We start from the raw sequence: 13,139 nt of genomic DNA, 5'->3' as shown, positions 1-13,139 counted from the left end.
GAAATGTTTCCAGTAAAGGGAAAAAAGGAAGACAGAGCAGGGTTGCAAGTCAACTCAAGCAGCACTGATTTCAAGGATGTATTTGTGGCATAAATATGCTTAGATTATCAGCTCTGCCAGGCATACCTTCAAGGTTTGGAACAGTAAAAGCAGATCGGGTGCCTTTAAATAGTATTACTCTGTAACACCATTTAAGAGTAATTAAGGAAGCTCAATATCTTCTCAAAAAAAAAGAACCAAATCAGGCAGTTAAAGATGTAAATTTATTCCTTTGATTCAGTGTTTCATGTTTAATCAGGGCATCAAAAATCCTCCAGTTCAGGGTATAAAAATGTTCCTGTGCTCTCTGACGGTGGAGCAGGAGGAATACGATTACGGGAACTAGAAAATAGGGAAGGAAAAGGAAATAAGAAGTGTTGCATAAATAATGTATAAGAAAAGGTACAATGTGGCTGACGCAGCAGCTGCATTCCAAAACATATGGTTTCATTTCCAACTCCATCTATTTTCTACTTTAGCTGCAAGGAAGAGTGGCAGCGGACACGCAATGGGTGGGTTTAATCCATATGCTCCGAGCATCACTCACCTCCCTCCAACAATAAGCCTAATGTAGAGTGGTTATACAAGACCAGAAGGGGAGAGAGTACTTCTATGCTGAGGCATGTTTTCCTCTTTTTACCCCGTGTGGGACGGCCGGTGGCTTACTAGGTTATCACTCACTTATCGCTGCCCTAGCACGGGACGCAGAATGGCTGGGGAAATGGCTGTCCATCACCCAGAATACAATCAGCAGAGTGCAAGGCTGGGGAGCTAATGGATGTTTCCACAGGGAGGGCAATTTAGTGAATGGGGAAAGTGGATGGGTCCATCACGAGAGATGGGATTATGTACGATTGTTATCCTTCACAAGTGTGATATGACGGTCAAAGGGTGTAATGTATCTGGACAGGAGAGACATTAAATACTGATCTCTCTACAGCCCACTCACAGCCAGTCAGCCAGCCCTCGTTTCACAATTTCTTTTTCTGACCGAGCAGACATTCTGAGTAGCACTTAAACAACTTAGACATTCACATTATTCACACTCTCATTACACATACATATAGGATCTTGGGGGTGGGCACAATCACGGAGTCCAAATTACCATCAGGGTGTATACCTCACCCCTGACGTCGTTGCCCACCTCTCAATTTTAAATACACTTAGTCATTGAGGGCTAGCAGGAGGGACTATGCGCTTACCTGCTGCTCCTTGGCAGGTAGCTCCATGCCCTCCTGGGTTTTAATTGCACCTTAGAACACATATGCATCAACACTACAATGAGCGGGTGGAGGGAGGTTTGGAGTCTTCTCCCACCCCCATTCTCTGCGGCCTGCTGGAGCGGGAGGGCTAGTAGGAGGAGTTGGCCGTCCGACTGCGGTCTGGGGTGTGGGGCCTCCCTGCTGCTGCGGAGTCGGGGTGGTCTGCCTCTCCCCACCGCAGGGAAAAGGGTAACACCACCTGGGTCTGGGTGCAATTCCCCCCTCCAGGGGCAAGGGTACCTAGACCCGGTTTGTAGAGTACGCTTGGGGAGTGTGATTGTGTGTACAGCGTCTCTTTATGTCTGTCTCCACGTTGGTTGAGTGTGGAGTGAGTGCATATGAGAGCATGAGGGTGGGAATGGATGTTTGTGTCTGTGTGTGCCTGTATGTCTGTGTCTATATGTCAGGTTGGGTATCAGACGCCACCTCTCTGGGGACACCTCAGGCCCTCCAAGGTTTGGAGGCCTATCTCCACCCACCACCACTTCCCCTGCCGGTGGCGGACTCCCTCAGGTGTCGGTGTGTTGGTGGTTCTTTGTGTCTGGGGGTGGGCGTCCGGGTACACACCGGCTCACTCCTTGGCGGCCGCTTGTCGGGGCCTGGGGCCTGGGGCTCGCTCGGGCCCCTTTGGAGGTGGGGTGCCCCCGGCCTCTCGGCCTGGGGCTCGGTCACTCAGGCACAGCTGGGGGCCGGCGGAGCTCACGGGCGCGTCACTGCAACTCCCCCTGACTTCTGCTCCGCGGCTGCTGGGCGAGCCCTCATCTGGGACTCTCCTCAGCTCTTACTGGAACAGTGGCGCGGCTGCCCCTCTGTTGGTCTTCCATGGTCTCTTGTGTTCTGGGGGCCTCTGGATGTCTGGAGTTTTGATCTCCTCCATACCCGCTTCACACCCTGGAGGACGGGGCTGTGGCCCCCCCACACTCCCTAGCAGATCATTACATGGAGAAACCTTTGGAATGCAAGCATGCTGATCCACACAGGTATGCACACATGGGTATTCACAGACGCGGACTAAAGCTTTCTTGGCTGCTGCCTCAAAGCACACTGTGCACTGTCTATCTTGCGTGCTGCACAATATCGTTTATTATTTAGTAAATATTGATATCTATGACTAGCTAGTTTATTGTGATGGTGCTTTGTTTTCTCTATTATTATGTTGCTCTTTGTTGTTTGCTGTCTCCTCTGTTTGTTTTTTTTGTTTGTTTTTTTTTTTTTTTTCTCCATACAGGTGACCCAGGAGTTCTTTTTTTTTTTCTCTCTCTTCCCCCCCCCTTCTCACCGTCTCTTCTCCCCTTTGGTTTTCTTTCTTTCTCTCCCCCTCTTTCTCTCATTCATTCCCCCTGTCCTATTTATTTAAAAAAAAAAAAAAAAAAAAAAAAAAAAAAAATGACAAAGGATGAACTGAAGCTCTGCCATCACGTAATGTCGCATACTGCTGTTTCTGATGTCATTTAAAAAAAGAGAAAAAAAAACAAAAAAACAAAAACAAAAAAAAACAAAAAGGCTGCTGCTAAAATATGCAGAGCAACGCGCTCCCAAAAATAAATTAAATTCTTATCTGCAGACTCAGTTTAGTGCATTTTTAACCGAAAACAGTGCAGTTGTGGAATGGCTCGACAAAAACAGAACATCTGACACAAACACACAAAGAAAAATAAATGTTCAAGTCTTTGCAAAACAAAACCCATAAAATTCTTGTAAAATGGCTGTGTGATGCAGTTGTCCTTTTTTTTATATAAAACATTTAACACAGAGCACAAATGTTTACATCTATGAGCTGGGGTCATTTCAAAGTAAAAGAGGGAAAAAAAAGGCACCAAGAATCACTCAGTTTCCAAACAAGCAGCAGATGTCATTCCAAACAATTCGGTTTCATTTCCAGGAATATAAGCCTGTCACAAACCGCTCCTTCCCTCAAATATCACGGGTCTGCAGCTTTACATCCAGCGGTATAAACACAGGAGGCTCAGAAGATGTGTTTGAGATGCTTGATACCGTAGGTCTTGAAAAACACCAGGAGGATTAAAGTCCACAGGCCCAGGATGAAGCCATCAGGAGGGTGCCAGTCTTTCTGCTTTGGTTTCTGAATCGCAGGAGGGGTGAGGCAGGTAAGGTAAGGTGGGGGGTGGGGGAGGGAAAGCAGAGGGGAGCGGGGTGAGATTGCAGGTTAGTAATAGTGTGTATATTTCTCCTGTTGAGGCCACCGCTGATTGTTCTGTCATTCACGCAGGCAGGCAGGCGCAGAATTGCACGCACACACTCGCTTTATCTCTTCACGCACTTTATGTACACGATCTGCCGTCTCACACACACAAACACGCAAAGGTTCGCACAAAAAAAGCAGGTGGTAAAGCTCATCAGTACACCTCCCCTGTCTTGTGTTTGTCCCATTCACTGCCACATCATCACTTTGTGTATGATTATACTTTTAAATTTCGCTCGTATTAAACATGCATCTCACAAGGAGCACATTTATATGCTAATGCGGCTGCAATATTCTGGAGGGAGATGAGATTTAACCTCTAAAATAACTTCCTAACTCCACTGCTGGCGACAAAGCTATAGATGGGCTGCGAGGATGCACTTAAGAGATTTCTGTTATCCCTCCCTATACAAGCTGTCATTATCCAGTCGGGAAATCACCAGTCAGACAAGGCATTCCCTAAAGCCAAAACCTGAAAAGTTGGCAAAGCGGATGAACACGCAGCAGAGTGCTCAAAGTCCGACTGAGCCACAAGCTGCACACACAACAGTAGAACGACATATAGTACTATAAAGCAGCTCCGAAAGTGCTTAGGAGATCTGTGTCTGTGCAGCTTTCCTCAGTACTACTCCAGTATCCAGTACATCTACTCCTTCTGATACACATCAATATTGGCTTGGCACACACACCCACTTGCACATACTGCAGTAGAAGCCAGAGCCGAGCTGACAGCAGACTGACAGGCCCTAGGGGATTAGACACTGGGGTGAAAGCCTAGTCCAAAGTCATTATTACCCACAACCTCACAGCCAGCGTACAGGCAAAAGACAAGTTTTAAAGTTAACTACAACAGACCCTGTAAATCAAGTGAAACCAATAGCAATCTATAATCCTCACACAGGATTTGCTGATATTTCTGCATATTGTTTTGATCTTATGTATTTACAGAGTGATTCATGCTGAGTCACTCTCATCCATGCAATTGTTTTTCTAATTGTATTTTCAGTAAAAGTTTACATGCACAAAGTAGTGACGCATCTGGCAAGCCTGGCTATTTTTCTCATGAATATACCAACAACCCAAAGAACAGTGGAGATTTAGCACTCAGTGAGATGTGGCATGTAATGTCTGCTCATATCTGTCCTCTTTTTTTTTTTTGCTTACTCTTTCATCAGATATTTTTACCAGCTGCAATAGTGTAGCTGGTATTGTTTTCATCTTCTGAGTCAGCCTGTCTGTGTGTGTGTCTGTCTGTCTGTCTGTCTGTCTGTCTGTCTGTCTGTCTGTCTGTGTGTGTGTGTGTCTGTGTGTGTGTGTGTGTGTGTGTGTGTGTGTGTGTGTGTGTGTGTGTGTGTGTGTGTGTGTGTGCGCGCGCGTGTGTGTGCGCGCATCATCATGCAAATGTGGTCCTGGAGGCACCTACTTTTTTAAGTTCTTTTAGCACATATTTACGTCTGGCAGTTTTTGTGATAAAGCAACATCTGCAAGATAGTAATGGAACTTTATAGCTGTGTAGTTGAGACTAAAATGAAGACTGAAGTTTAAAGATGGCTGTGGCCAGAGATATTCTGTAATTTATTTCACATGAGGTAAACTGATATATTCCAAGTGAAATATTTAAAGACTTTGTTTATTTTATTTTAGTTTGTTTACTTGTTTATTTATTCCTGCAGATAAATAAAAAAGGATTTACAATGTCCACAATCTGAAAAGTATACTCAAGTATACTTTGTATACTCAACACTTTGTGTTGGGGCTCATTTAGTGTGAATTATGACGATCAGGTTGTGGCACTGCTGAGGTGTTATTGAAGCCTGGGTTGCTTTGATGGTAGCCTTCATCTCTATTTTTGCGTCTTTCTCGTTTTCCTCTTGACAAATCGGGTCAGGCAAGGTGGTTATCCCACCAAACACAGTAATAGCATGGTCAGCAAACCATTTAGTACTAGTTTTGGCACTGTTGACAGGTGCTCAGCCCTGCTGGTAGAGGAAATCGCCAACTCCATAAAGTTTGGCAACAATTCAGAGCACGAAGCACTCTAAAATCTCCTGGTAGATGGCTGTGTTCACTTTGGACTTGATAAAACACAGAGGATCGGCCACCACCAACACCAGCAGATGACATGGTGCCCCAAATTATCACAGAAACTTCACACTGGACTTCAAACACCTAGCCTTTCCACTCTTCCTCCAGAGTCCAGGACCTTGATTTCCAAATGAAATGCTAAATTTACTTTCATCTGAACAACAGTCCAGTTCTTTTTCTCCTTAGCCAACCTAAGACGCTTCTGAAGTTGCCTCTGGTTCAGAAGTGGCTCGATATCAGACATATTCGACAGATTTATCCCCCCCTTTTTTTGCGTCTTGGCTCTAGATGCACTCCCACCACCTCAGTCCAGCAGTCCTTATGATTGTGGTTGCATGTACTAAACTAGTTAGAGAAATGGCACATATTTGTAATGTTTAAATAGTAATTTACTCAAACTTACAATTGAATATTTTAATAATTTCAGATAGTATAAAACAAATCTAATATCTGTATTAACTAAAGGGCTCTAAAGATCTAGAAAAACTGTTTGGGATCACTGGGTACTATTATAAAATCAGAGTATACAGTGTAATGAGTTAATGATGATGCAGATAGAATATTTATTTCATCAAATCCTGTTGACTGACTGGCAGCGTTTCCGTTTTGAAAGTCTTAAGTTTCATTTTGTGAAGACAGGGTGATGATGATGAAATTGACCCAATGATTATTACAGTGATCCATAGACACACTCGCACATGCAAAACACCTGATTCTATTCATGCATTATTACGTGTTTCTTAGAATAACGAATGTTAATTGCTTTGCCTGGTGAAAACGACTCTCTTTATTCTTCTTATTAGTTTAAAAGCTTTTGGTAAGTGAGGCGAAAACCTAATTTCAGGAAACGTGTGTGACTGCGTTCTCGTGCCTCATTGCAGTGTACATCTTCTCAAGGCTGTCGTTTCAATAGAAAGTCCAGGTTACGTGACAACGCTGCCAATTTCTTATGTAGAAAGACCGAGGACAGCAGTAAAAATTGGATTACGTCTGAGCCAAAATTTATTTAACAGCTCAATCAAGTCAAATCAATAGAGCGCCACTGCCATCCAGAATGCTAAAGCAGAGGCGTTTGAAGCACACGACTAAGCTTTAGGGTATTTGTGGACAGATCAAGGCTGGAGGTCCAAGGTAAAGACCTTCCCTTTTGAAGCATCATTTGTACAGCACACACTGGCCAGAATATTCCGATTGTATTCACTTTAACCACACGCTAGTTTTGGAAGCAAGGTGGGTTTGGGAACGAGGCGGTATTCCCTTCAAATGAGCTGGAGAGTTAGCTGGGGTGGAGAAAAATCTGGTGTTCTCTGCTTAGATTATTCTCCTGAATAAACAGCGAATATTCATTTTAACATCAAAAACAAACATGATAATAAAAGATTTTTTAAAGGAGGCATCAGTCACACCAAGTGCATTTACATGAACATAGGTATAATGTTAGGTGCTTCTGTAGAACGTCCATCTCCCACAGCCAGTACTTTTCCTACATACAGTACATACTGTATCCACTAGCATTCAGCACTTCAAGAGAAACATCCTTTCGTGTGCCATCGAAGGGGCATATGTAAGGAATAAACCGCCATATGCAACCACAGCAGATGAGGCAGAAGGCCAGAGCTGGAAAGTGAGGTTACATCCTGTGGAGGTGGGCTGCATGGGCTTCTTAACCATCGAAGGCCACTGAATGAGGTGGGTAACAGAGGGCTTAGATGGTTGGTCAAAGAGCTTTCCAATGTTGATGGAAAAAGCAGCCACTATGGAAGGAGCCAAAGGCGGTGGTGTGGGCATCCAAATGACCAGTGGGCACAAAGCAACATACTGTCCAGTCTGATCAGACTGATCCGACTGCCTCGGCGGCGTACACAACTGGTGTGCTGCAATGGTGGAAACATCACCATATGATAAGCAGCAAACTCACCCCACCTAGAAGGCTTCTCTAACCCACTCAGGGCAAGTGCTGCGTTTCACTGACAAGGATTGTAACATCTAGTCCTATGAATAAATTAAAGTGAGCAGAGAAGAAAATGAAGCTGAAAAGAGACATGTTTTCAGCATCTGAATCATGCTTTTTTTGAGATACTGACTAAACTTAAGGAAGCTTCTCAGATGACTGATTTTGGTCTTGTTTGTCTGACATCAGACATAACAGGCATCGCAGTGGGTGTTTCATCCAAAAATAGCCCGGAGTTAAAGGCCTTGAAGACTTTCTTACTTTCTTATCAACACTATTTACTGACAAAGTCAGATCACTTTCATTTATTTTAAATGAGAGAGATTTACTGAATGAGTCAGATTCTGAGGCCAGCTGTGGGTGTGTGTTTTTTTCATGTTACTAAACAACTGTCCATCAAATATGCTCAAGCTATATCCACCGAGTGCTAATGAAACTGAGAAACACTGATTTTTAGTGTAAAAGTGTCAAATAAAAAAAACAAACACCTTTTTTTCCTCTTAAATTATTTTTAGTCATTTGAAATAAATCCATGACTAGAGTATACAATTCATCTGCCTACACGGGTGACAATAGCTTGGATTTGTGCAGAACCCCAGATTAAGGCATGTTTTTGGTTCAAGTGCACTTTACCTTACCTGTACATATTCTGTGGCTACAGTGGTTGTACACAGAGTGCATCTGCAATACTATGTGTAGATATAAACATAGAATGAGAGCTACTGGTCAACACCTCTAATCTAATCCTAAGTATTTATACACTTCAAACTCTAACTTCTATTATTATGAGACTAAAACGATCAGATTAGTCAGATATATATTAACAACGTCTTATATTACCAGCATTAACAGACCATCCATTCATCATCTTAAATGTGTATCCAGAATTCGACATCCAGTCATGGTTTACACAGTGGGAGGTTGGAGCCTATGCCAGCTGAATACATCCTTACTAGGGTGTCAATGAGACAGACAACAGTTCACTCTCGCACCTAAATGTGAAATAAATTACCAATCAATCAATCAATCCTACCTGCAAAGACTTCCACACAGAAAGGCTCTAGCAGGGGGAACCTTCTTGGGCACCAGGGCTAACGTCTGCACAATACTGGCCATGTTAACAGACCTCTAACCCAAATCTCTCCAAAATAACTATAAAAAGAATTATGCAGTCATGGTACAGGCTCTGATTTGTCACTGACACTGCAAGCTGAATCCTCACTGTTTCAAAAGACCGGTCAAATTTGACCTGTCTGTTCCAGTTCAGTTGAAACAGAGGCGTCCCCCCAAATTCAAATTAAATTTTCCAGCATGCTTGAGTCATCTCCCTCCATTTTTTCCTGTCAAATGAACACTGAGCTGCAACAACAGTGATCTCTCCCACTGAGATGCTGACACAATCACGCAAATACTGCTGTGCCCGTTTGAAATGCCGTGGCAAGGTCACTGATTTAGAAACACATCAACAGTCAATTTATATATATGAACACATAGATTCTGTGAGGTTTTTCTGTTTGCATTCTCTATCAGAGGTAAATCTGAATTACTTGACAAAAATAGTTGGGAGTCTCTCAGGGGAGGACACAAAAAGGCTGACAGAAAGACAATGAGTCTGGCGGATGAGGCAGAGCGTGGCTGGATATGTTCAAGAGATGAATGGGAGTGTGTGACTGTCAGGGGGCAGTTGACCTCTGTGACAGCTGTAGGCAAAGGTGTGCGTGACTGTATTTGTTTGTGGGTGTGCATGTGCGTCTTAAGACGCAGTCCCTGGGGTGAAGAAGACCAAAGGGAGATGGAGTGACTGTGACAGGAAGCCACATCAGCACAGCTGGCAGAGAGAAGCATATACGAAGAAGGTGGTGAAGGGAATATTAAAGATATAAGAAGAGGAGAAAAGACCACCACACCATTTGGCTGCAAATAACTAATGATTATTTAACTTAATATTAAACAATAATGTGGGGGAGATTTTACAAAATAATCAAACAACTAGCCGAATGTTACTTTTACATAAAGTAATCCTTTAAGCATACTTTACATTTTTGTTTTACTCCTGTGTCTAGTAAGTGTACTTAGCGAAACATTTTACATTTGTTACCTCTGTTGTAACAAAGTATATAATGGAGACTATAAGGATAAGAGGAAAAAAAGATGCACTTGTTAAGAACAATAACAAATACAAACCTCCCAAAGACCGAATAAATAGCTTTATATCAGCTGACTTACATATACTGTGCTCTTAAAAAGTCTTGAGCTACTTCTTGTTTTCATATGTTGCTTCCAAGAAGCCAGATATTCTTATCATTCTTTAAAAAGTGCAAAAGTTCTCCAAGCTTTTCAATTTGTTTTGGACACTGGACGCTTTTTCACTCATTTTTAGTTCAGTCATTGTGATTAACAAATCTTATAGATTAGTGTCAAACCACTTAACACTGACTTAGAAACTAAAGCATAAAGAGGTACCTAACACAAGAGATGAACCAGTGTTTTGTCTTTAAAAATGTGCTTTAAATTGTATATTTAGGCACTTTGTTACTAAGCAGCCTTTCAAATGGATAACTAGTTCCCATTTCTTTATCTGATAACAAAGTTTGATATTCTCAGGTGATTCTCAGTGGATTACTGATATATCTCAGCATGGTGTGAAGTGTGTCCTTAAAAATCTGAGGAAAGTGGACAAGTAGAGTAAAAAAAACAAAATCTACAGCAGAGAAATAGAGGGGGGAAAAAGTCCATCAAAGACCTGACTCGGGACCTGAGAGAAGCATCTGGTACTTCAGTTGATCCATTCACTGAATCTTCATCAGAAATGGTCTCAGTGGAAGGGCGGCTGTCAAGAAGCTATTCTTAAGGAACGTAAACTTGGAGAAAAGGCTGAGGTGCGGCAAGTTACACAACTGGACTAAAAATCAGAAGCAACGCATCTTATGGAGCGAGGAATCCAAATTAAAAATGTTAACATTAAATTAGGAGAGGGTGAAATTAGTTCACGTTTGGAAATGTTACACTTAACTGTTAATGTAAGTTATTTGATTAAGGTATTACTTTTATGTCAATTAACCAATACCCTAAATTACTGATAGAAACTTTGGTTGTATAGCAGCTTTATAAAGTGGGAAATGTCTGCTATAGTCTGTCATTAGATGTGCATAAGAGTTTTGTATCTGTGCCCTTTTACCCCAAAGTAAAAACGAAATAGAAAAAGGAAACTCAGGTGGGAGGCAGAGGATAAAACTACTAGAAATAGGAAGGTCAGAGGGAAGCAGTTAAGTAGCCAGTGTTCACTGACCTTCACTGACAAAACCATTCACATCTCACTGCCAAGGACAGGAACCAACACTCAAGCAGCATGTTACCATTACATACACATTGTGTTGTGTGTTCAGTTCACCCGTACAATCAATTAAGAGCTACCCATCTGATTGATTGGAGCTAATTAACATGGGCTTGCAGGATGCTAATGGTCACTGAGGGAGTTCCGAAACACCCTGCCAAACACTAGCACTCCAAGGTCAAAACTGCAGCAAATTTTATGTTGTGCAAAGCCAAATGAAGGAACAGCAGCTGCTGTGCACTGCCAGGACACTCCACTGTATTGCTGTGATATTTAAGCCTTACGCAAGTACTGAAACAGTAATAGTAGTGGGTGCATTAGTCTCTCATAAAGCAGGATTTGTTTTGTCTCTCTCTTTTTTTAGAGGATATTATTCATAATTACTGAGCAAAGAAAATTCCAGTTGATATTTGATTAAACAGAGACTGACACAGTGAGCCGTTCCTGTGATCCATACAATCCTAACATTCAGCTCTGAAAAGAGTTGCTGCTGCAAAGAGGATACTGTAGGAGGGTTGGGAGAGGGTTAGGAAGCAGGCGAAGCATTAATTTTCACTGTTTCCATTTTCAGTTCTCTAGAGCCATATGGGGTGGCGTCAAGCTGGCAAAAGAACAAATAACAATTTGACGCCAGAGACCAGGACTCACAGCAGCGAGGGAAGCGAAAAGAAGTACAACACACATGAGAGGAAGGGAGGGGGGAAGAAGAGTTCCTTCTAGTTATTTCCAGAAATGAACCCACAGTGATTTGGCAATGACAATCAGATGAGATGTGTGAATTTGGAAAGAGAAGGTGTCAGGACAAGGGGACTAACCCTGAAAGCACTAGTGAGACAACTGCCAACAGTGACAGGGCATTAATCATCTCCTAACATCCACACATCCACAATCGCAATGAGAGAAGCTTGTCTACACACCATACAGCCCAGCCATATATCTAGTCACTTTGATGACTTTTCTATTTACAAGCCATGGTCTGGTCTAATAGGAAATGGAGAAAAAAAACAACAACAATAAGATATCTGAGAGTACTGAACACTATTTGACAGCTAATCAACAAGAAGAGAACTGTCAATGGGCTTGATGGACGCTGGTCATTCTGTTGCAGTACAGATGGACTTTGGAGACGGGCAGATAGATGACTCAGTCTGCCAGGACTCCCATCTTCAATCCAGCAGGAGTGCAGGCTTATAATCAAAATCTCTGTCAGGGGTCACTGGGTTGACGAGTGTGTTTGTCTGTTGGGTGCTGGGTGCAAATATAAGAGGGAGAGGGGAAAAAACAAAAACACACACACATATAAAGAGAAGCCGGAGGGAGCCAAAATCAAGTAGCAGACAGCAGCGCTTTAAAGGAGAGCATCTCTATAAGCCACTGTTTTGTTAGTTTGCCTTTATTTTGAATAGTGAGATTATTACTAAAAAAAAAAACCTTAATTAATAAACTACTCTTATATGAGAAGGCAGCTGATCTCTAAGAGACCAGTTTTTGCCATTTATCTGGGGCAGTCTTCAGCTAATTTCCTAAAGTGCCGCTGGCTGTGGAGACCCCCTCCTGTTTCCAATCATGACACTCAATAAGCAACTGACAGGACTCAGGCCTTTGGTCAGCTACATTCATTTCGCCCAACTAACTGTGACTTCTTTGTTCAGACTAAAGTCAGTGTCAGCCAGTGATGTTTCCAGCAGCAGGACCCAAAGATTTTCTTTTATATTTTGCCATTTACTCGGTTCAGCTGGATTTGACCTCTGCTATCAACACCAATAGTTTAGTGTCTGTTGACATGAGGGAGACAAAAAAAAGAACGAATCAAAGCAAACGACAGCGACAGCAGCTCTACTGTGGCCATTGAAGCCTGAATCAGAAGCATTTCAAATGTTTATCCTTTACAAATGACTCAAAGTGATCATTGTACCCCTTTTAACAGAAGTGCAGACCACTGTTCTTCAGACCCCTCAAAAACAGCTGCTTCAATCCAGGCTTTGGTTCAAAATCCCAAAGCCCATTTGGACACTTGGTTAAGCATCTCAAATCACCTTGAAAGCCAAGGTAATTTACTGTAGTAGTAATCTGGTATAATAATTTTTTGGCATCATTAGGCAAAATCCATAACAATCATTCATTTGATATCAGTGGTCTGACAAAAAATTCTTCCCCTCCTCTAGTCCTTATCCTCAAACCTAAGACAATCTAGTCTAGAAAATGTGTTTTCTGTGTCCAGGCATTTCACTCTGATGGTGTAAATCCTGACTGAGTATGAGAAAT

The 13,139-nt window shown here is 42.4% G+C and overlaps 1 protein-coding gene across 1 annotated transcript in view; it reads right to left on the bottom strand.

Moving 5' to 3' along the window:
* Positions 1 to 2,576: 2,576 nt before the first annotated feature.
* The window catches only part of pigk (phosphatidylinositol glycan anchor biosynthesis, class K), a 32,200-nt gene continuing 21,637 nt past the window's right edge, over positions 2,577 to 13,139 (bottom strand). Inside the window, exon 11 of the mRNA XM_080861467.1 lies at positions 2,577 to 3,384. Within this exon, the coding sequence (XP_080717593.1) occupies positions 3,268 to 3,384 (117 nt within the window). The 3' untranslated portion in view covers positions 2,577 to 3,267. The remainder of the gene's footprint in view (positions 3,385 to 13,139) is intronic.

The sequence above is a fragment of the Rhamphochromis sp. 'chilingali' genome (genome assembly GCF_963969265.1).
Source record: "Rhamphochromis sp. 'chilingali' genome assembly, chromosome: 16".
Taxonomy (NCBI): domain Eukaryota; kingdom Metazoa; phylum Chordata; class Actinopteri; order Cichliformes; family Cichlidae; genus Rhamphochromis; species Rhamphochromis sp. 'chilingali'.
This window is presented reverse-complemented; position numbering and strand designations above follow the sequence as displayed.